General features: G+C 47.5%; 2 protein-coding genes across 14 annotated transcripts in view; one reads left to right on the forward strand and one right to left on the reverse strand.

Annotated features, from left to right (window-relative positions):
* The first annotated feature begins 23 nt into the window (after positions 1 to 23).
* NDUFB9 (NADH:ubiquinone oxidoreductase subunit B9) lies at positions 24 to 8,190 on the forward strand. The gene is made up of 4 exons (XM_057736166.1): positions 24 to 165; positions 3,129 to 3,321; positions 3,898 to 4,011; positions 7,738 to 8,190. Exons 1-4 carry the CDS (start codon positions 65 to 67, stop codon positions 7,867 to 7,869), a joined length of 540 nt encoding a protein of 179 aa, XP_057592149.1. The 5' UTR covers positions 24 to 64; the 3' UTR covers positions 7,870 to 8,190.
* A 555-nt stretch (positions 8,191 to 8,745) lies between these two features.
* Positions 8,746 to 24,002, reverse strand: part of MTSS1 (MTSS I-BAR domain containing 1) — a 157,188-nt gene continuing 141,931 nt past the window's right edge. For 6 of the 13 annotated variants that reach the window (XM_057736153.1, XM_057736160.1, XM_057736155.1 and 3 more), the window contains 8 exons: positions 23,704 to 23,811; positions 22,319 to 22,416; positions 19,770 to 19,989; positions 15,983 to 16,102; positions 14,947 to 15,141; positions 13,510 to 13,683; positions 12,996 to 13,158; positions 8,746 to 11,638 (listed from right to left, as the gene is read on the reverse strand). In XM_057736153.1, the coding sequence (XP_057592136.1) occupies positions 10,938 to 11,638; positions 12,996 to 13,158; positions 13,510 to 13,683; positions 14,947 to 15,141; positions 15,983 to 16,102; positions 19,770 to 19,989; positions 22,319 to 22,416; positions 23,704 to 23,811 (1,779 nt within the window). In that variant the 3' untranslated portion in view covers positions 8,746 to 10,937. The remainder of the gene's footprint in view (positions 11,639 to 12,995; positions 13,159 to 13,509; positions 13,684 to 14,946; positions 15,142 to 15,982; positions 16,103 to 19,769; positions 19,990 to 22,318; positions 22,417 to 23,703; positions 23,812 to 24,002) is intronic. The other 7 variants (XM_057736162.1, XM_057736161.1, XM_057736159.1 and 4 more) reach the window with 3 other exon arrangements.

Consider the following 24,002-nt stretch of genomic DNA (forward strand, 5'->3'; position numbering starts at 1 on the left):
CCCCTCACCGCCCACATCCGGTTTCCCGGGAGTCCTAGCGGCCGCTGAAGGTGAGCGGGTTGTCATGGCGGTCGCGGCGTCGGCGGCCTACCTGACTCACCAGCAGAAGGTGCTGCGGCTTTATAAGCGGGCGCTGAGACACCTGGAGTCGTGGTGCATCCACAGGTGGGAGAGGGAGACCCAGGGCTCGGGGAGGTGACCTCGGGGGCCTCCACAGAGGCTGAGAGGCTCTAGGGACCGGGCAGCTCAAGGTCTTCGGGTACGGGGTGGGAAGGCGGCCCCTCGCCCCGCAGAGCCCGCCCCTAAACCCGGGTTCAAATGCAGGCTTCGTCGCCCACATCTGGGAGACCTTGAAGACTTGTTTATCTGGCCCGGGCCTCAGGTTTCTAATCAGGGAAGCGGTCGCGGGACCCAGTGCAGAGGGTTGCATGACGACCAACAGAAAAAGTGCCCGAAGTGAACATTGTTCAGCGTCCAGCTCTCATTAAGTAATAGCTTCCTTCGTGACCTTCTCATTCCCCAAATCGGTAGTGATAATAAATGCGTTATTTTCTTTAGTCCTTTCAACTCTAGGACTTAGGGATTCTTTAGCCTTATTTTATGGATGAGAGAATAAGAGGCAAAACAGTAACTTGTTCAAGGCCCTGCAGCTGGTGAGTGGCCGGGCCAGGATTAAAATTCAGGTGTCTTAACTGCAAAGCATCACTATCACCTCTCCCATCAGCCTTCTTTCCTCTTTCTAGCTTCATCCAGCCCTCTTCATTAGCTTGCATCCCACAGAATTCTTTACCTCCCACAGAATTCTCTTCTTTCCTCTCTCTGTCCATCTGGGACTAGTCTTAGAACAGAGTCTTAAAACATAGATTTTTGTGGTCTAAATGCAACGCATAGTGGGTGACAAGCCAACATGTATGAATGCCAGGCCGCCACTCCCTTAGAAGAATCCCAAAACTTAGTCCCAGGAGAATGGCTTCTGAGAAAAACCTCTAAACAATGGGAAACTGAGTATGTGTGGAAGAGTTGTGAAGGGGATCCTTGAAGCCCAGGTTGTATATTTGGGATTGTTGTAAAGTCATCGACTTGTTTGTCTTTGCTAGGCAGGAAGATGGCCAGGTTCAAGGCCATGTTTTTTATTCATCTCACAGAATTTGCAGTTCAGATTCTATGCTGGCTGACGCACAAATAAACATTAGTAAGGCTTCTTTCTCAGCTATAGCAATTTATGGATTCATGGGGAAGATGGACATATAAACAAATAGATAACAGAGATTTATCAGTTTTATAAAAATGGAGGAAGTCAAGCCATCAGGAATTTAGGTAGTGCTGAACTGCATCTGAGACTATTAATGTTAGCCTTGGAGGAAAGCATAAAAGTAGTTACTATGATAACACTGACTCGGCGTTTCTTTAAATCTCGCTAACATCTTTTCTCAGTACTTACCTGATTTCTTTTCTCCCATTTGCTCTCACAGTGCTATTTGTGCTGCGTGGGTCCGTCCTAGGCCCTCAGTTATTGCTGTATATACTTTGGGCAGCCTCATCTAATGCTGGGACTTGAGTTACCACCTATGCTCACTTGTCTCCAGAGTTGTATTTCCACCTGTTTGTTAGATTACCTACAGTTCTCTGAAACTGAGCTTATTTTTCTTTTCACTACCTCATTTTGATTCTCTTCCCAAATTCCCTGCCTCAGCTAATGGCATTACTAGTAATACAGTCACTCAGCTTTAAGTCTTAGCATTGTTTTCAAGTACTCCCTACTTACCCCTCTGCCAGCGACATACATACTTGGATGCCTTGGACACTGGTTTTTGTAAATTCTCTCCCCAGTGTAATAATATTAGTAGCTGACGTTGAGCACTGAGGATATACCAAGTACCGTCTGAAGTGTGTTTATGTGTTTTGGCTTATGGAATCGTTAGGACAACCTTAAGATATAGGTACTGTTATTAACACTTTTATGGAGGAGGAACCCATGGCCTAAAGACTTGAAGTAATTTACCTTAGATTACACAGCTAGTAACTGCAGAGCTCAGATTCAGTCTTGTGCTATCTGACTCTGTAGCCTACTTTTGTAACTTTGTAGTCTAAATGTTTTTCCCCTGTCACCATCCTTCACAGGCCTGCTTCAAGCCATTGTCATCTGTAGCCTGGAGCATTATCAAAGCCCTGTTACTACTGGGCCATAAAAAAGAATTAAATAATGCCATTTGCAGCAATATGGTTGGACCTAGAGATTATCTTACTAAGTGAAGTAAGTCAGACAAAGATAAATATCACTTATGTATGAAATCTAAAATATGATACAAATGAACTTAATTACAAAACAGAAACAGACTCACAGACAAAACAAATTTATGGTTACCAGAGGGGAAATTGGGGGGAGGGATAAATTAGGAGTTTGAGATTAGCAGATACAGATTACTGTATATAAAATAACAAGGTCCTACTGTATAGTCAGGGAGCTATATTCAATATCTTGTAATAAACTATAATGGAAAAGAATATGAAAAAGTATATATGTATAACTGAATCACTTTGCTGTACACCAGAAACTAACACAACATTGTAAATCAACTACAATAAATATAATAATAATAAATTTAAAAATTAAAAAAAAATTTTTTAAGCCCCGTAAATGATCTCTGCCTACGATTTCTTTTAGAACCTGACCAAAACTTGCCTAAGCTCATGCAGCTAGTGTCAGTCAGAATTCAAACCCAGGTCTGTCTGATTTGAGCAACACTGTTTCCACCATATATAATACCTGCCTTCTACATCTTTGCATCTCCAGAATTTAGCACAGTGACTAGCACAAGGTAGGAGGAAATTCAGTACGTTGTCATTGAAGGAATGTTGGGTGATCCTGCAGAGGTGATAGAGGAGACAGGGGGAAAGGGGTTAGGTTGCATTTATCAATAATACAGTAGTTTTTTGTTGCTGGTGTTTGGGGGGGCTGCCAAGGAAGCTGTCAGAGTGATGCGGCTGCTCCATTGACAGGTCCAGGGAGGGGCTGGGAAGTTACACTGCTCACCTGAAAGGTGTTAGTGGAAGAACTGCCTCCTGTCAGTAATACTGCCCAATTGAGTAGATAACATTTCTAATCTCCAAAATCATTTTGCTTTAAGGGACAAATACCGGTACTTTGCTTGTTTGATGAGAGCCCGGTTTGATGAACATAAGAATGAAAAGGACATGGTGAAGGCCACCCAGCTGCTGAGGGAGGCAGAGGAAGAATTCTGGCACGGTCAGCATCCTCAGCCGTACATCTTCCCTGAGTCTCCTGGGGGCACCTCCTATGAGAGATACGAGTGTTACAAGGTGGGTGAGGACCACAGGTGTTTTGAATCCTGAACTTCAGTCTTGGAAACTGCTTGCCCTTTTAGGGGCAGCTAGGAGATTGCTTTCCTGACAGTTATAGGTACTTTTTTTTTTCAGTGTCAGTTTTCTCTCTCCCAGATGCCGTCAAGACTTTTCTTTTCAAATTCAGCACTAAGGTGTCGCAGTAAACTTTTTGGCAAAGCAGAATACTAAAGGAATTGGGAAATAACTCATTTTTGGACCTTAAAGTTAACCAATTTCAATTGGTGCTTAGTATTATAAGTGTTATTTCCAAATAACATAAAGCCACGCTGGGCAGAGAACTCTTGTAGGGAAGGAATGATGCCAGTTCTCTTTGGACTGACCTTGCTGTTTTTCATCCCTAGGCTGTTTCTTGCTCTAAGGCTCTTTTATCTTGGTCCTCTGCTGTTTATTGTTTAGTGTCAGAAGCATTCTGGTACTTGGAATGGTTATAAAAATGCACCTTGATTTTTATCTTCTCTCTCTAGAGCAGGCCCTACCCATGACATGTAAATGTGTCGTGTGGAATGACGCTGTGACTTCCTTTCCTGACAGGTTCCCGAGTGGTGCTTGGATGACTGGCATCCTTCCGAGAAGGCAATGTATCCTGATTACTTTGCCAAGAGAGAGCAGTGGAAGCAACTGCGGAGAGAAAGCTGGGAGCGAGAGGTGAGTCTTGCCTGCAGTTTACCATGTAGTTTGGCCCATGTGGTCAACACCTCGAAGGAGCCAAAGTTTGTTTCCCCACGAGCAAAGGTTCAGATTCCAGCTCCAACAGTTACTCTGGCCCCTTGCCTCTCAGATATACTTTCTCTTTCAAGTGTGTTAAATGTAACATTTACAACCATCTTAGAAATGGGTCAAAATGTGTTCCCTGGTCTTTTGGCTTTTCTGTTCTTTAATTTTGCTTCTCCCCACCTTCCCCTCCATAGTCCTTTGCCTGACCTTGCTCTACCCTACAATCCCTTAACCTTCTCTCCCAACACCTGGGGTATTTTTCCACTCATGATGTCTGATTTATATTTTAAAAAGCTCAATCTTGCTGTAGTGAGAAAAATATATTGGAGAGGGCAAGTGGAGAAGTAGAGAGACCCGTCTGGGTTATTGCAGTAGTTTAGTCCAAAGATTATGGCAACCAGCACTAGGGTGGATGCAGTGGATATGGAAGGAAGTAGATTCAGGGTATTGTTTCCAGGGATGTGAGGAGTGATTAGAATTGGGGGGTGGGGGGTGGGCAGAGAGTGGGGAGTGAAGGACAGGGAAGAATCAAGAATGATTTCCAGGTTTTACGCTTCACCATCTGGAGTGTGGTGGTGGTATTTATTGAGATAGGGAAGAGGGGGAGAAATAGATGTCAGAGGGATGATCAAGTGTTCAGTTTTAAATGTTAAATTTGAAAATCCTGTGAGATATCAGGTGCAGGTATCAGAGGGTGACTTTGGATGTAGGAATCTGAAACTCAGAGGAGAGATGGGGGCTCAAAATAGAAATGTGGGAGTTATCAGTTGCTTTAAAAGCCACGGGATAGGGAATAGATAGCCTCTTTTTTTGGGGGCGGGGGCTGTGTTGGGGTCTTAGTTGCGGCACACAGGGTCTTCGTTGAGGCATGTGGGATCTTTCATTCTGGTGCTCAGGCTTCCTTCCATTTGTGGTGCATGGGTTCCAGAGAGCGTGGGCTCTATAGTTGTAGCGTGGTCTTAGTTGCCCCACAGCATGTGGGATCTTAGTTTCCCGACCAGAGATCAAACCTGCGTCCCCTGCACTGGAAGGTGGATTCTTTACCACTGGACCACTAGGGAAGTCCCTAGATGGGCTCTCTTGGGTGCCCTCTCCCCAGTAAAGGAACTAGATGAAGGGGTGTGGTGGGGAAAGTCAGAGAAATGTTTGAGATCCTTAGATCTGAGAGAAAGTGTTTCAGGAATGACTGGGGACTACCAAATGTAAAATGGATGGCTAGTGGGAAGCTGCTGCATAGCACAGGGAGATCAGCTTGGTGCTTTGTGACAACCTAGAGGGGTGGGATGGGGAGGGTGGAAAGAGGTTCAAGAGGGAGGGGATGTGGGAATATATGTATACATACAGCTGATTCACTTTGTGGTACAGCAGAAACTAACACAACATTGTAAAGCAATTATACTCCAACAAAGATCTGGGAAAAATTAAAAAAAAAAAAAAAAAAAAAAAAGAATGGCTGAGGGGCTTCCCTGGTGGTCCAGTGGTTAAGACTCTGCATTTCCACTGCAGGGGGCACGGGTTCGCTCCCTGGTGGGGGAACTAAGATCCTGCATGCCAGGCAGTACGGCCAAAAAAAAAAAAAAAAAAAAGAATGGCTGCAGTCAAGTCATCTTTGACTTAGTGGAATAGAGTACTGGAAATAACGTCCAAAGGTTTTGGCTACAGGAAAGGCGTTAGTGGTCTTGATTAGAACCGAAGACTGATCACACAAAGACTGATCAGAAGGTGAGGAAGAGAAAACGGGGGAGGGATAACTGTTGAGAAGATGTGCTGAGGGGAATGAAGAAATGGGGCAGTAACTGGAGGCCAAGGGATGACTTTCTTTTAAGATATATAATGATGCATATATGCTGATTAGACTTGGTGTGAGGGAGGAACTGGTGATGCTGAAGAGAGATGGATTAGGTACAGAAGAGGGATGGGGTCCCAAGCATGCGTGGGGGTCTTTGAAAGGAGAAGGGACTCTTCATTCTGATTGGACAGAAGATGTATGTAAATATATTTGGGTTAGAAGTTTCAATGATGGGGAAATGACAGACTTCGATGTGATGGCTTCTCTTTTTTAAGTGAAATAACGGAAAGCCAGGAAGTGGAAGAAGTATGTTTGGAGAATGTGGACAAGATGTGATAATTGCGGGCAGAGGACGAGCTTTTGAAGGCCCACATGAAGTTGGTAATAATTAATGTGTTGTGACACCAGTTTGTTCCGGTTTTGTTTTTTTCTCTTTAGCAATACTAAGCTGTATGGTTGTAGGCTTGAATATAGATGGTGTGGTTGTCCACCGTCAAGAATGATGAGGAACTTGAGGTTATTCAAGAAGGAGCAACTGTGGTGATGGAATCTAGCTGGATAAAGGAGGGAAGTAGACAAGGAGCTGATGCAGAGAGAAGGGTGAGGGGTGTGAGGACCAGTGAACTGACAGCATCTTTGAGTTTCAAGAATTATTTTCAAGGGGGCATTTAAGCAAATGAGCTGGAAGGGGACACTGGTTGGATAGTGGGTTACTTGAATTCATGATTTTGTGACCAAGGAGGGCAGTGTTTTCTAAGAAGTATGTCAGCATTTAGGAACCTGGGGCATATTTATTCATGGAGAGCAGCAGATTCATTCTGCAGTTGACTATTATGATAACCTCCTCTCCCCAAAACGTTCCCCCTTTACCTGTTCCACCTCTTTGACATTATTAAACAGCACATGTGCTTGAGGCTCAGGTTAGCCACAATCCAGAATTGGATTTTCTGGAGGAAGCTTCAGAAAATCATGTATCGGGAAAGTGGGTGTCTTAGGCCTCCTCTTCTATCAGGACAGTGGTGGCCTCAGATCGCTGGAACAGGGGTAGCTGGGCAGCAGGGGGCAGAACTGAGCATGTTTGTACTTGTGATTTCATGTTATTTCTTGTCCCAGTTGCTATTTGGGGTGCTTTTAAATTCACATCCCTAATGTATTCAAATTGAGGTTTCTTTTTTTAAAGTTTTTTAGTTTTGGCTGCGTTAGGTCTTCCTTGCTACACACGGGCTTTCTCTAGTTGCGGGGGGCTACTCTTCGTTGTGGTGCATGGGCTTCTCATTGCCGTGGCGTCTCTTGTTGCAGAGCATGGGCTCTAGGCATGTGGGCTTCAGTAGTTGCAGCATGCAGCTCAGTAGCTGTGGCGCGTGGGCTTAGTTGCTGCACTGCATGTGGGATCTTCCCTCACCAGGGATCGAACCTGTGTCCCCTGCATTGGCAGGTGAATTCTTAACCACTGTGTCATTAAGAAACCAAGGAAGTCCAGGGTTTCTTAATGCTGCTTTTGGAGACCACTCAGCTGAGACACAAAAGGAAACATTTTTGTGGGGAAGAGATAGGGGGACCGTAACAAGGGGGGAATTGGAATGGTGATTGTCAGGGTTCTGCTTAATGAGTAAGAGGTGGGGTAGTTGGATGTGTTCTCAGCTTTGCTGTTTTAAGAATGGGAAAACATTTAAGGAGGACAGCTTTTGTGTCTGAATTAAAATGTGGGCATAAAAATAATGCAGGTATATGTAAACAACACTTTTCACTAGTGAGGATCAGGGTGTATCATGTGACAGAGCAGAAACAATGCCAGTTATTTCCCTGTGGCAGAGAGATTGGACAGTTTGACTCCTTTTCTAATTGTTCCTTCGTTACCCCCTTTCTAGGTTAAGCAGCTGCGGGAGGAAACCCCTCTTGGTGGTCCCAGAACTGAAGCTTTGCCCCCAGCCCGAAAGGAAGGTGATTTGCCCCCACTGTGGTGGCATATTGTGACCAGGCCCCGGGAGCGACCCATGTAGAGAAAGGAAGATGCCTCTCCAGTCATAATCGCAAGTGAAATAAGTTATAGGACATACACTTGCCCTAATAAAAAACTCCATATGGTATGACTGACGTGTTCTTGAGGAGTAACACAATGCCAGGTGACTGGGTCACTGTCATTTTCTTAGCAGTTGTGCATATGAAGAAAAGTATGTGAAATGTAGTCAGTCAGATGTGTTCTGCTCTTCCCCATTAAGTGATATTGATAATACATGCTGTTGAGGGAAAACTATACAGCAGAACCAGATATAAGATTTACTCTGAAGATTTAGTTGAACACACTTGAGTTGAAGGCTTAACTTAGCTATAGTGATTGGAAGGCATAAAAAGCCAAGGAAAGAAGGCATGCCAGTACTGAGAACGTGAGATACCTTTCCTGTTTTCTAGATTCCACTAATAGAATTTTAGCTTTGATTAAAGGACCACTCTAAGAAGCACACATTCAGCAAATAAGCATGGAGTTTATGGGGTTCTCAGGAGTGGAGTTTGATGGTTGGGGTTAAAGCATCCCATCTGGATGACACTTTTGTGACACTAATTTTGGAGGCAGTTTTCCAGCTTTGCTTCCTCTACTGCAGCTTGGATTGTCTGCAGACAAAGGTAAAGGTAGGCGAACTCTAAATGTTTGAAGTTTCTTTTTTTAAAGGTAAAGCCATTTTTAAAACTCAACCAAACCCAGCTAGTTTTAGTTCTTGGTAGCTCACCATTCAGGCAACTAGTGTTCTTGAGGTGCACAAAAATGATGTTGTCAGTTTTCTAACTAAGCTCAATCTGAGTCTCAGTCAATCTTCTAACACTTGACTAAGACCTCCAACCTGAATTTTAATAAGACTTGAAATGCAGGGCTTTTTTTTTTCTAGTGGTTCTTTATTTATAATGTAGGCTGAAGCAACTGTTACAAGGTAAAAGGGAGACACATTACACAATTGTTATTTATACAAGTTTAGAACAAAAAACTGCACAGGGAGAGGTCAACTCTCAGTACAAACTAGCAACTAAAGCACAATAATTTACCTTTAGAAACGATTTCTTTATTTTAGCTGTGACACTGCTTTTACAATATGCAAAAACACAAACAGAACTACCCAAGGTGTTTTGTCACATTCTTTCTACATTGAATTTGGCAACATTTTATATTAAATTTATTCAGATTATACTAACGTTTAAAAACTAAACAAGTGAAAAGCTGTACCAAGGTACAGTTACATCCATTTATTTCAAAGGTTTAAAATACCACTTTTATCTATTGTCATTACCTTACAGTGATTTCTGCTTTTGCAGAAACCATCTCAAGCATCATATGCACAACGCATCAGCTGCTTCTAATCATCAAGGTTGGTGGCCACACCACAGGCACTGCTGTTGCTTATGTTCTGTAAAAGGAGCTTGTTTTTCAAAGAAAAAGCTTAAATAGTTTCTAATAATCATGCCTTTGCTTTAAAGCCATAACATAAAATGTTCTTGAGCAATCACAGCAGTGTTAAATGTTAATATATAGAACAGTGACTGTACAGGTACATTTCACATCCAATGCAGTTATGTATTAAAGCATAAGATTTGGTAATTGAAGACTGGAGCCTACAGAAATCTTCAGGGTCTGTGGGGCCCTCCAAGGCTCCTGTTCCTTGAGAGGTTGGGTCCCAAATGAGCACTTTCATCTGACCCGAAGGAGCTGGCTTTCTTTTTTAAACACCATTGCATAACCCAAACGTGATCCCTTTAAATCTACAAATCTCTGCTGGCTTTAGGGGATGGCATTATAACAAATTTAAGTTTCACTTAAAAGATAGAAATCCATTCCAAAAAACATTACCTAGAATACAAAAAAAAGGGACAGTATAGTGGTCAGATTCCCAGCGACAAGAAATAAATCCTCTTCTCTTTGATGTTTAGTATGAAGCCAATTAACTGCCATTTATTTAAAAGAAGATAAGAAAAACAAGCCCCCAGACTGGTAAACACATTGGCAAGTTGCTAGACTCCAAGCTGGTTACCCTTGTTAAATCCGCTCGCGTTTTTTCAAAATATTTGGGCTTTTCAACATGCCCAGCCTGCTGGGCACAGATAAGTAAAAGGCATTTGCTATATCTAAGAATTCCCTGCTATCATCTTAAAATGTTTTCACATTTTTAAAACTGCCTTACCCTTTTGGATGTATCTGGATTCAATGAAAGTGGGTATAACAGACAAGTAACTGAAGTGAGGGTTCTATGTCTACCTGGTGGCAGCAGCATGCACGGGACGAGGTGGGTGCTGTGTGCAGTCAGGAGGAATTGTGGGAGAAAGGAAGTCCTTAAACACCCTACAAAAACAAACACTGCAATCCAGTATGGCTTATTCGGATGCATTTACCATGAAGCTACTAGAAGTTCAACCTACAAGGCTACTCTTAAATGTAACAGGATCGGCTATGTTGACAGTGTGCCCCTCCCGCGACCCTCCCCCCAGTGCTAACACAGTCTACCACTTCCAGAGGCCCTTCACTCCGGATACTGCTCATCAGCTCACTCCCGCTTTTCTCATCCCAAACATAGTATATTTGAATAAGGACTTTTTACCCCTTATCCGTTTCGTTTGTACGTTAAAATAACTTGAATTTGCATCTAAGCCAGACTACTACAATGCATCTACAAAAGCTTGCAGGAAAAAAAAAAAAGAGAAAAAAAAGCTAAGTATAGTTATCCTTTTTTCTGAAATTACTACTTCGTGGTTCCCCTGCCCGACCTCCCCCCCTTATGCGTTTAAAATTTTACAAAGACTTGTAAAAAAGTTAAATGGAATTTGGCACCTTCAGAAAAATCATAAGGGAAACTAAGATTAAAATGTGCAGAAAGAAAACTGTCAGTATTTACAAATTAAAAGATCAAGGTTATGTCAGTTACATATGTTGCTTTTAATTCTTATCTAAAGGTGTTGAGTACTTTCAAAAGAGCTGTGTTCTGAGTTGCCTACAAAATTTGTTTGATTATAGATTGGAATGGATCAAGACAAATTAGGTCTTATTAATTAGACAGTTCATTCCCCACTGGCAGCATTTCTTATGAGCCTAAGAGAAGCGCGGGGCCGAGCGGTCGTTTGTCGTGGTCTTCTTCAGTTTCACGCCCCTGCGAATGGCATTCAGCATGTCTTCTCCTTGCGGGACATCCCTCGGGCTCAGGTCTGCAGGGTCACTCTCTGGAATCTGGCCTGGGGAGGCAGTGGCACTTGGGAGATCCCTTTCCTGGTCTTCGGCCTCGCTTTCTGGAATCGCCTGTCTGTGCTCCTCGGGGATGCTCGGCTTCGGGCCTGGAAGAGGAGGGTTGATGGAGGCTTGGCCACTCCACATTGAGGAGGGCATGCTGGTGACACCCTGGGGGCCCTCACCCACAGACGGCGACTCAGGGCTGTGCTCACCCCGCTCCTCGGGCCCATCCGGAGGGGCTGGCAACACCCCAGGGAGGTCTGGGACAGTGGGGGTCTTGACAGGGATCACGGGTGTCTTGATGGGGATGGGACCAGCTCCTATGGTCCCCCGGCGGACAGAAGGCTTGGTGGAAGGGGTCCGTCGGATGGTTGCAACCCCTGGGGTGACCATAGCAGGTCCGAGGGTGGTGGGGAGGCCAGCAGTCGAGGCCGGGCGCTTGGCTTGGAACATTCGTCGGTAGGACTGGCTGATGTCACTGTTTCTTGGAATGGTTGAGGATTTGTCAAACTCCTGCTGATCTGCCTCCTGGTCACCACTTACAGAGAAATAATCGTAATCTGAAACTGATCATAGGATCTGATTAGAAATCTCCGAGGCAGTGGCTATGCTTTTGGATTCTTGTGTGTTGGGAGGACAAAAGAGGCCAGGTATTTCACCCACAATGTCATCCCAAGCCTCCCTGGGTTTCCGGGCCAGCCTTCGAAGTCCTCCCCATCTAAGAACTCCCTGACAGGAGTCACCAAGGGAACGCAGAGCAGCACTGGACACAGCAGGCCTGCACTCAAATACCGCTGAGCAGTGAAGAATGCAAAACTGCCAGGCTGCAGAGAGGCTACCCGCTCTGGGGAGAATGAAGGGGGTGGAAAGAGGAAATAACCTCTACAACCCTCCAGCTCGGCATTCAACACGAGAAACAAACCCCGCACAGACCACCACAGACCTCACTGCCTTCCCCATGATCAGCTCGTAGGCGAGGGCTAGAAAAAAAGCGGTGCTACTGGCAACGAGTCTCCAAACACAAGGCACAAAGACAGGTTCCATCAGTGAGGTGTGCTCACTTCCTCGCCAAAAACAGGGTCACGTGGGAGGGGGACGTGTACAGACTGAACATCTTAGAGCACACTTCTAAACAGCAGCACTCTGACATCTGGGTAAGGTGAGTTCTGTTGGGGTGGGGGGCTGTGTGCTGTGTTAGGGGGTGTTTAGCAGCATCCCTGGCCTTCTACCACATGCCAATAGCACCCCCTCCAGTTGTGGCAACTAAAAATGTCTAGACATCTAAAAATGGCCCTCCACTGAGACCCACTGCCTTAGAGACTTGGACTGAAGGACTACCAACAGGCTTGGCCAACTCTCTCAGCTCTTTCCTAGCAGCTGGACTGCCATCTTGCTGGTTTCTGTGTGTGTGCTGGGGACGGGGATGAGGGAGGCAGGTTCATAGAGAAGTTGGCTGCAATAGGTTAAGAGTTTGGGCTTCAGACTCTGACAGACCTTCGATTCAAACTCTAGCTCTGCTTCTTATTAGTTGGGTGAACGTGGGTCTCAGTCTCCATGTACATAAAATGGGGATAAATACGATGATTACATAAGTGGTTGTGAAGAATAAATGGGAAAAGAAAGTGCTTACTACAATGTGCAAAACACAACTGATGTCGTTACATTGACAGCATCTGTCTGCATTGAAACTGGGAACTGCCCTGTACCCTGAAGGTGGAAAACAAGTGAAGTCGCGAACGTTCGGCCACTTCCTTGGATGACAGCTACCCGACACTACAGATGAGAGCCCTCCGCAGCATTCCAAGATGCTCTATTAGGGCTGGATGGACTCCCGCACATGTGCCGCCTCCCAGCAGGGAGGGCCCCCTTCCTCACCTGGCACTGCTCAGGAAGCCCAGCAGGAAAGCCCAGGCTGCCTCCTACCTTGGGAGGGGATGGTGTCCTCGGAGCAGCAGGGGGTGGTGGTCTGGGTGCTGTAGCCGCTGGAGCACTGAAGCGAGTCCCGGCTGCTTCTCTGGGTGTCAAGCTGGAGGCCCCGAGACAGGGCCAGGGCCAGTTCCTCACAAGCTTCCATCTCCTCTCCAGGCTGCAGGTGGGAGGCAAGAGACAGATGAGCCACCGCAGCCATGAATCCCCTGTCCGTGGATATCCCAGGGCCTTTCCACACCCCTCTGCCAGTGGGGGCCTCCATAGGACTCCTGCTCCCATGACCACCACTGTCTGTGGGCCCAGGGGGCTGTCAACTTGCTTGGACCTTACCCAGGCTCTAGAAAGTTCTAGAGTCTAATTCCCATACAAGGCCTTCCCTGGGGGCCTTTTAAATGCTACAAAGCAGGGAGTGGGGGAAAGGGGCTCGGGTTCCTCCAGTTGCCGGGGAGCACGTGGCCCCCGCCAGGTCTAGAGGGGCCCAGCTAGCTGTAGAGAACAAGAGCGTCACCCTGGTGGCAGCCGACACGGTCATGCTCCGCGGCCTCTGAGCCTCCTCGGAGGCGGCAGGCGCGCCTCCTGCTGCAGGGGGGCCTCCCCCGCTGGGGTCTGGCTCTCGCTTCTCTTTGCGGCGCTGAAGGGTGTTCACCAGAGGCTGATCGTAAGGTCCTGGCTTGGCCCAGTCCTGAGTGGAACAAGCGTGGTCAGGCGCCAAGGCCTCTGCCTCCATGTGGAGGCCACAGACCCCTCCAGACAGCTGCCCCCGCGCAGAAGGCAGCTGGTTCCCTCGGGGAAGCCCAGGCTGGGACAGGCCAGCAGCCCCTTCTCTGCCCTCACCCGGCACTAGAAGAAGGGAGCGGAAAATCCTTTGGGGGCCCCCTGAGTACCTCCCCTGTCCTCATATCCACCCCAAGACTGAAAACCTGCTGGGGGAGACTCTTAGTTACAGCCACCAAACAGCTGACTGACTGCCTATGGTGTCTGAAGGCACCAGCCAGTGGAGAGCACATCCCCAGGGACGAGGCCCTCCCTTCCGATGTCTGAGGGCCCCGGCCCTGACCTACCAGCTCAAATGACCTCACTTGCGTACAGTGGCCAACAGGGAGCACTAAAGGAACTTCAACCACTCTCCCTGAGGCCGAACCTCACTTCTGGAAAACAGCCCCAAAGGGCACTTCAAGATGTGCCCTCTGAGGTCCTCAGAGGAAGGGAAGGCCCCTGGGACAGAAGAAACATTTTGAGGAGTCTGAGGGGCCTGCGCCACTTGTAAGGGAGGAAGTCAAGACCTGCTCAAAATGTGGGCCGCCTAAGGGCCGACTATTCAAATTAGGGACCTCCTCTCAAAATAAAGTAGAATATCCTCCTGGCATCAATCAGACTTGCTAGGAAATAATATAAAAACTTTTTGTTTTTATATTAAAGCAAACATGTTTTAATATGAACAATTAAGACTAAAAATAAAGTCTGCGGGTACTTTTAAGATAAAACATAATAAGCCAAAACATATTTTGGGGCATGGTTCTGTTACCATGGCCCAATAAGGATTCAAGGCAACAGTCTGGGGAACATGGCCAAGGAGGATACTCCCTCCCTGATAACAGTGACACCCTCAGGAAACCCCCAGGAGGGCAGGGCCTGGACTTACAACTTGGGGCTGACATCCCTCCAATGCCGCATCCAGGTCTGCTGAGGTCTAATGGGGGTTAACTGGTGTTTCCTAAAGGGAGCCCCTCCAACCTCAGCTCTGTGTGGACACCTCTATCTCAGCGCTGCCCGCTGGCTTCTGGTTCTCCCCAGTGGGAAGTTACTTAGGGAGGAGGTGTTATGGGGAAGAAGGCAGAGTGTGAGAGGAAGGAGGTGAGGGGGGAATCGGGGGGCAGGAAAGGGGTGAGCACAGAGGCAGTGAGGGAGCGGGGAGAGGGTGAGAGGAGGGTGGAGAGACACAAACCTTCCAGCTAGGGATCTGAGATGACGGGAACATGCCGGGCCCAATGGTGTAATAATGTGCGTAGTCTGGAAGGTGGACAGAGGTGACCCGAGGGAGCAGGCGGGAGGCGGGCAGGCAATGAGGGAAAAGGCTCGCCCCCGCGGGCCCCACATGGGACTCACTTGATAAACTATAGTGAGAAAACCCGTTAGACAACTGGAAACAAACAAAAAAAGGGGAGGAAAAAAGGAAAAAAAAATTAATATAACAGGATGAGTGTGGAGATACAAGATGGCATTGACATTCAAGGGACGGGGAAGACCTGAATATTTACAAATAAAACAAACATGGGGGCTCTGCCGCTCACGGGTGGTCCAGGATGCGGGAGCCAGGCGCCACTGTGCAAACAACGCACGCGTGTCTGACACCACGTCAGTCTTCAGTCGGGGAAATATTTTATCTACATTTTAAGTACAGCTTGGAAATGATCAGTGTCCCTTAATGTGTGGTGCTCTCAATCGTTTCCGATTACTTCACTAATAATTTCACAGTGATGGTGATTCGCTCATCTCATTATGCAAATTTTAAAATTAGAAAGCATCAACCGAAAGCTGTTCATTCCAGGTTTCCAAAATCATCACACTGTTCAGGAACAGATTCCAAATTGGGGTGAAGAGGGAGGGGTTGCAAACTAAAAGGAAGAAAAGCACACAGCCTCTGACGCAGTGAAATGTCACATCCACGGGCATGGTGACGAGGAGGCCACGGCGGGTGGGGTGCAGGCGAGGGGAAGGGGGAAGACGGATGACTAGCCATGTTCTGGGAAGAAGCCTTCACACCTCCGAGTTCCCCATACCCCTTCCTCTCCCTCTGGACGACCGCAAGGTCACTGCTCAGGAGCCAGGCACCCATTCTGGAAAAAGCCCTCGGTCCTGTCCCTCCCTCTATCCCCAAGAGGGGCTGCTCTTGGTGGAGATTCTGAGTTTCCGGGCTCCTGCGACTGTGCGGGGAGCAGCTGGCAGGGGAGGGGGGAGAGGCTGAGACCCCAGCCGGTCACCTTCTCCGTGGACGCCCAGGCGCCCATGGTGGAGCCTGAGCTGACCGAGGTGGGCGAGCTGCACTCGCTCACTGACTGGCAGGTTTCCGAGGCTTCGGAGGAGGCCGAGCTGGACGAGTTCTGCAGCAGGGGCGGGACCACACGAGGGGACCACACAGCACCAAAAAAGAAAAATCATAAAAAACAAAAAGATGGGGGGAGGGCGGGGGGCGGGGGAAGGCACGCACAGAGAGAGAGAGACAGACATGTATACAGAAGAGGGAAGGATGAGAGAAGCAGAGGGTTAGGATTATTTTTTCCCCAAAGCTGCACCCACACAGAGGTTTCCAAGCCCTGGAAATGAAGCGTGAGACCCAGTGAGACCCTGACCTGCCAGACCTGTAAGGCCCCCAGGACCCCGCCGTCTGTGTGTGTGCCTGGCACAGGGGAGTGTGGTCAAGGTGCTGGACTTCCTGTGTTCTCTAGGGCATTTCTTCCTGCGCCACAGGCCCAGGGCCCAAGGGATGCCATGCTTTTTACATCTCTCAGGTGCCCCGGCATTACTGCATGAGGACTGACCCCCACCTTGGGTCTTTGCTCCACATCTGCCTAGAATGGCTCTAATTCCTGGACTCTCTCCCTTCATCCCACGCAGCCTCTGGATCCCTAAGGGGTGGTTTCCAGCTACGAAGCTGCATCTTCACAAGACATGATTTTAGGTCTCTCTGCCTGGGGAATGATTTTGAGGTTTGGGGCAGTGAAGCCAAATAGTTAGGGCAATGTTTCCAGTGGCCATCGTACTGAGGGATGAGGCATTCTGGCGAGATCTGGGACATCACAGAAAGGAGGCCTGGCTTAGGAAAACATCTCTTCGGGCTGATTTTATTAAACCTCCAGTCCCTGCCAGTCTCCTAGCGTCGGCCAGGGAACCTGCAACCCAGCTCCTAACCTTCAGCAGAGGCAGAGACTGCCTGTTAGTTCATCACTACATCTCGACGTTCTGGTCCTGTCCTGACACGTGGCAGGTGCTTAACAGTGCTGAGTGGATGAGTGACAATCACCATCTCTTCCATGTAACTGGGCCCACTGGGGTAGTGCTTTGGGCTCACCCAGGTGTTTGCGTTAAGTTTTCTTCACTGGTAACTGCAATCTCATCCCACTTGTATAAGCAACTCTGAGCCTTCTCTACTATTTCCCTGGACGTGTCCCTGTGCTCCCTGGCAAGGAGGCCAGATCCGTGTTTCACCCACCAAAGAAAGGTTCTTACAAAAGGACAGCTCTTTAGCCTCCCATTCTGCAAGAGCAAGGAACTGAAAAAGCATTCCACAATGCATGTGGCTCCCAGGAGCCCAAACCAGGCCAGGCCACACGGGGGAGGTCCTGGCCTCTTCCCCAGCTCAGCGTCGGGTTAGCAGTCCAGGATCTGAAGTCTGAAGGTTTGGATTGACGTTTTCTGTCACTTCCCAGTCTAGGAACCATGAGCTAAATCTCTCTAAACCTCAATTTTCTTTTCATCTTTAGAATAGGGATCAATAATATCTATCAGATGAAGATTAAATGAGATTGTGTGTATCTATGCATATAGTGCTTAATCAACTGTAAATAAGAATCGGCTATCATTGTTAATTTACCAGGACTATTTATTTTGGTTCCTCTCACTTAAATATGTTCAATTTGAGAAAAGAACCAGTAAATCACCGCAGGACTGCAGGTTCATATTTCTTTTGACTTCTGCTCATTTTTTTTCTGAAGAACCCCTTGCCTTGATGGAGGGAATGGTTCTAAGCGGAAGCCTCACTGCAGACATGGTCCCATTACTCCTGGGCACACGTGGCACAATTTGAAAAGAACACAGTGGAGGAAAATGGGAGAATTCTGAACACATCTGCCACGCGGCATTCACTTCCACGCATGTCCCTGAGGGACCGGACCTCCCCCCTTACGGACATGTGCGCCCTTCCTCCCAAATAAAGGTAACACAACAACACTACTTCCTCCAGGAGATCGTACCCTCTGGCCTGTGTGATGTGTACAATTTCCTTAAATTTCCCCTCTGCCCTAGAAGTAGCTTAATGCCTTTTTTAAAAAATAGAATTCTCCATTAAATTTTGCAGCAGCCCTGAGTTTATTAAAACTACCCTAGAGCTGCTAGCCAAGCATGCCTTAGGCACAGGCTTTCAGATTTAACTAAATCCCAACAAGCTGCCTTCTGCTTCCCTCGATGTTACTAGAGGCAGAAACCTCGCTTCACTCAGTCTGATCCACACACGCACAGCAAGGCTGGAGCACACAGCCTCTGTTTTTAGAAAGGGGTATCAGCACACAATACTTTGTTATTGTGTCAGTTGATTAAAAACACACACAGAATGACGGTGCACATTAGAGAAGCCTTTGAGAAATTGCAAATCCCTGCTCCCCCTCCAACCACTCTCACTCTCTGCTCACAAGACACGCAGGTGCAGTTTAGCGCCACACATGGTGGGGACAGACATGGGACGCGTAGTGACCTCTTAGAGACGGAGCCAAAGCACCCCAGCTGAGGCAAGCACATCAGGACTTAAAGCTGCAGCTCCTGGCTCCAAACGTTTCTGCTCGAAAGTGAGTCTCGACCCCAGGAAGACAGAGAGAGGCCACAGTCCCCAGGGACGGCTGTAACACGCCAAAGGGAGCACCGAGCTGAGCGGCTCTGGGTTCACCAATGTCAGACACGTCAGGTGAGTGACCTAGGCTCCCAAAACACCTCAGATGCTTCCTCTACATGGAGTGCTTCCCAGGGGCACCTTATGGCCCAGGGTGGTGCAGAGAGGGCGCTGGACCAGTTGCCAGAAACCCTGGTTCCAGATCCCCAACCTATAGGTCACATAACTGTGCCACTCGGGCAAACTGCTTTACATCTCTGAGCCTCCGTTTCCACAACAAAACAGGGAGAACAACACTCCGTGTGGTTGTTGGCAGGACTACACAGATAACAAAGGCAGGAGCTCCTAGGATGGCGCCTGGCACACAGGAGATATTCAATGACTGTCAGGCAAATTGGATACCTGGATGAACAAGACAAGCACATGACCTTCTGAACCCAAAGGACCTTGGACCCAAGGCCGTGGCTGGCCTCAAAATGTGCACAACAGGCTCAGAGCCACCATGCTCCCCAGCAGATGGTGCTGGGAAGTTAGAGGCCAGCCCACTGGCACGAACAGAGGACAGAGGAGAGCGGGTGAAGGGTGTTCTGATGCCAGCTCCTGTCTTCTGCTCTGCTGGATCCATTGGGCTGGTGTCTAGCACATCTAACCCAACTGTGGTCGAAGAGACTCAACACCTCCCCTTCTCCCATGAGCAAGGTGCCAACAGAATCATCTGCACAGGCTCTGAAGATGCTTTCTCATTCTCAACACGAATTGATAAGAGGAAGCTGAGAGTGCCAAGGCAGGGCTCCAAGGCACTGTTTATCGACACAATCTCCATCCCCAAGTGCAAATGCCCATTAATTACTACACTGTGCTATTCCCGGCACTTACAGGTGTGCCAGGGAGTGGCCAAACCTCTTTAGCCTGGGTAGGTGTGAAAACTCCCCAAATCAATGCGGTGACTCGACCATGGCGAGCATGATGGTCGTAAGCTTTAATCCCCGCTTACAGTATCTCTCCCTTTAGGGGATCAACTCATCTAAAGATGAGAAATGAATCCAGAAGGTTTCCCGTGTCAGCACACAGCGGTCTGTGCAAGCCCAAGTCCCTTTCTGGTTCCAGCCGTTGAGGGTGGTCTGGGGCCCAGCTGTGACGGCTGCTCCCGGAGCCAAGGGCACCCTTACCTGGTTGGGGGCCTCCGGTGGCATGGGGGATGGAGACTTGGACTGGAAGGCGTCCTGGGAGATGAACCCTGAGTCGTGGGAGGACACGCTGGACAGCCGCACAGGCGCCTGCTGGGCCAGGTTGGAGCCGCGGTAGCGGTAGTGGGAGCTGGGCGAGTGCGAGTGGGAGCCGTGGGAGCCGCTGGACCGCGAGTCGCTGCTGTTGACACTGTTCAGGCTGCTGCAGGGGCAGCGGGGGGAGGGGGACAGACGACACAGGGTGACAGGGGAGAAGGACATCATGCAGTCAGCCCCCTGGCCCAAGAAGCAGCGCAAATGGTGAGACGTGTTTTCAAAACACCCAATCATTAAGCAAGTAAACAAAAGTTTTTTTTCACGTGAGCGAAGCAGGGAAACCACCCACGGAGACTCAGTTCTCCGACTGCACAACGAGGTGTCCTTAGGATGGAGGCCTGTGATTCTAAAGAGTCAAGTGCGGCCTAGCTCTGCCGTGTCACCTATCACCAAAGCCAGGAGACCTGATGTCTGCGGTATGAAAAGAGCTTATCTCATCTGCTCGCAAAAACCGTGACCCTGAAGCCAAAACCAGGACCCTGAAGCCAAGACCTCAAGGCTTCAGCATGACCTGGTTAGAACACCCAAGTGTCTCCCTTAGATGAACCATCTGGGTCCAGAAGACCAAGGTCAACCCAGCCAAGCATCACTTTGCACCAAGAGACTCCTCAAGGTGATTTCATCCTAAGTGACCTTGTTCAAGTTCCCACTACAGAACATCAGCAAATCGACTGTGTTTGTGCCCATGTGTTTTACATTTAATTTACAAAGTTGGTGCTTTAATGAATGGCCTGACCCTGAGCACAGGTGTTTCTCCCTTAAAATATCTGTGGGCCAGGCAAACAGAACACCTGGCAAGAGGCAGGCAGCTTTCAGGGACTAAAGGTCATCAACCTAAGATGTTTGCTTCCAGGATGGAACAGTAAACAGGATGTCGGAAAAAGACACTTGCCCACTGGTGTTCTGTCTGTATTCCATTTCCAGTTGTAAGAAATATGTCCGACACTCTGTCCTACCACTCAGATTATGAAACTCAGAAGTCTCGTGGTTGAAACAAGCAGGGCTGACTATAAAGGACAGCTGCAGAAGCATCAGAAAGTGTGAAATAAACAACCCAGCCCAGGATTAGAATGTTTGTGGTTTCTGCTCCTAACCCCGCAAGATTCTTGTCAAATTGCACAAACTCTGACAGCTAATAAGGTAGTCAAGGGCTGTGTGACTGTTCTACGCCAGAATTACTAGGTGAGAATGTTCTGACAGATATAGGGGAGTGTGCTGGAGGAAACCATTGCTGCCAGGAATAATTATCCTGATATTTGCTTCTCCCCCTAGTCAGCCAGAAGAGGGCATTTGGAGACTGACAACAAAGCTCATTGCAACTCTACCGCAGCAAGCTCAGAGCTGGTGGTGTCCACGCTTCATGATTTTCTATTGAATCTAAAACTATAGAAAGAAAAGATACTCATGCGGCTTTGTTTTACACTAACTGAGATAAAGTTTCCTTGGTTACCAAACAAACAAAAACCATCCTCAATAAAAAACTTAAATAGATGTGTCATACACACGAACACACAGCCCACAAAAGACGACAAGAAACCACCATCTTCAGGTGGCAGAATGTCAGGATGGGGGGCATCTTAAGTCTGAACTTCCTGCTCCGTGTACATTGCACAAGCTCAACTATGAAATGAAACACACACCTGTGTAGAGAGGTATTACCAGACACAGATTCAGCAGATCCATCCTGCTCTTTACTCTCAATGCTAATTCACAGGAAGTGGAAATTCATTTGGCTTTGAAAAGTCAAAGGAAACGATTAGCAGGTGGAGGGTACCAAGAAAGAAGCGGTGCAAGAGGATGTTTCCTCTCTACGGGAAGAGAATAAACTTGGCGGTCAGCAAGCCAAGAATGGTCTTGAACAGAAAACTGCCAGAAAACAGTGCTGCCAATGGCAGAACTGTTCCAACGGACTCGCACTGAGTCACTAGGTAACGATGGTACCTAACAGAGCAGAGACGGTGGTGGTGGCAGTGGTTAACATCAAGAATTCTATTCACTTTATGAAGCCCTGAGACTAAAATTAGGGGGCAAATGTGGGCACGAGCCACCGTTACAGCCTTCGTTTGTCCTGGCCGTGGCGAGATGAGTCTGCACAAGAAGCAACCTCTGTTCGCCCTTTCACAGCCCACGTGGCTTTTTCTCGGCTTAACAGGAAACTCCAATGTGAAATCATAAAATGGGAAAATCCGTACAACGAACACAGAGAGAAAGCTGAGTCCACTGGTCTAAGACCTGATGGGGTTTTCCTTCTGACCCAAAATTAATCCCGAGACTAAAGAGTGAGACCAAAATCATGATGGGATCCTTTCACCTGATTACCACTTCCTGTTTAAAATGAGTTATTTTACAGCCGATGACTGGCTCCAATGCTCACAGTTAGTGTAAAGAAAAATGCCGTTGTCCCCAAAGCAGCTGCCCAGCCCGGCTTCACTTACCTGCAGACGCTTGATTTGCGGGACATGGTGGTGCTGGGAGAAGAGGGTGGAGTCTGGTATGACCAACTGTAATCAGAACCTTTCAAATCCAAAATCACCTAAGGGGACAGAGCCAGGAGGGTAAGCAAGGTGCTGAGAAGGGAAACGTTATCTGTCAAATCTTAACGGCCATCATAAGGTGGAAACTCCGCCTTTATCGAGGAGTGCGGATCCAAGGAAAGCCAGTCGTTAAGAATTTTTTTTTGTTTCAATTAAAGAATCATAGTACTAATCCATCAGTGTCATAATCCCTTTTCTGAGACAAGCAAAAATATAATCAATGGGGGGGGGGGGGGGAAGGAAAACCACGACATATCCGACAAAAAAGAAAAACTTAGTTACACATGAACAATTTACAAGAGCCATTTACACCCAAGGTTAGAATTTATAGGGGTTTTTGCTTATAGCACCACATAGACAATAATGGTTTCAAGATGTGTTGATCTTACATCTTAGCCATTTGATATTCAGTGGTCACCTGTGCCCCATTTGACCATAAAAACCTGACAGAATCAAGAACAAACCAATTTCTTCCACAATTACTTCCACATCTGTCCCCCTTACTTGACAAAGAGCGATTTGAGTGTAAGGTCTACCTTCCATTCACACAGTAGGTGCTTAATAAATAAATGTACTGAGCGAATGCCTGCAGGCTGCAGTCCAATGAAAGCAATTTTATAGGATGGAAAATACAAGCTCGCAAATCTGCCTTCTGAGTTGGCTCCCAAAGCCACTGCCTTTACACAAAGGGCAAAAGCCAGCACCTGATTTATCACCTGTTCCCCCCAAATATATCTCTTCCCACTGGACATAGTGTTAATGTCATGTGAACCAAATCAATCAACATTAAAAAAGTTGTCACCTTTTTCATAAGAGAAATCCTCACGCACTACTTACTCTGAATGGGAGAAATTCAGTGAGGAGGATTCACAGTGATGACCAAGATACACCGCCCTCATGTTCCTGGGAGAGTTTACATCTAGGGGGTTGGTGAACACCTGGTTAAGAGCATGGGCTCTGGAAATTGACGGCTTGGTTTAAATCCTAGTTCTACCAGTAACTAGCTAGGTGAACCTGGTGAAGTGATTTTATCTCTGAATGCCTCAAGGTCCTCCTCTGTAAACTGGGGATAACAGTGGAGATGAGCAGAAGACTATGTAAAGAGCTTACAGCAGAGCCTGGTGCACAGTAGGTGCTCTACAATGACTAGTGAGGATGGTTACTAGGCACCACAATGTAAAACACGAAGGCTATTTTAAATGAGATATTGCCACAAGGAACCCTCTGGACCTTGAACCTTTATCTCCTTGGTTCGCTCTCCCAGGTGCTCGCCCCTCGACTCCTACCTGTTCACTTGAGGAGGGCAGTTTGTGAGGGTCCATGGTCAGGCTTTTCAGATCTTCTGATATGGTCTGCAGGTGAGTTATTTCCCCGAGCATTGAGATTTCTTCTTCCTGAAAGTAATTCACAACCGGTAATCATGAGTGATTCACTGTATCATCTTGATCCACCTGTTTTTCTTAGAGAAACTAACACTTTCAGCTTTTCCGAAGAGGCAGGCAGGGACTGGTACATCTTTGCTGAAGCCATTACCGGCCCTTTTGGGGCGGGGATGGAGAGGAAAATGAAATCAGCCACATCATAG

This window comes from Hippopotamus amphibius, chromosome 5 (genome assembly GCF_030028045.1).
Source record: "Hippopotamus amphibius kiboko isolate mHipAmp2 chromosome 5, mHipAmp2.hap2, whole genome shotgun sequence".
Lineage (NCBI taxonomy): Eukaryota > Metazoa > Chordata > Mammalia > Artiodactyla > Hippopotamidae > Hippopotamus > Hippopotamus amphibius.

Excerpts from the sequence above, each read along its gene's own strand:
- NDUFB9 (XM_057736166.1), top strand. The coding sequence starts at position 65 with ATGGCGGTCGCGGCGTCGGCGGCCTACCTGACTCACCAGCAGAAGGTG. Across the intron at positions 3,322-3,897 it reads AGAGATACGAGTGTTACAAG|GTTCCCGAGTGGTGCTTGGA; the intron begins GTGGGTGAGGAC and ends CTTTCCTGACAG. Across the intron at positions 4,012-7,737 it reads GAGAAAGCTGGGAGCGAGAG|GTTAAGCAGCTGCGGGAGGA; the intron begins GTGAGTCTTGCC and ends CCCCCTTTCTAG.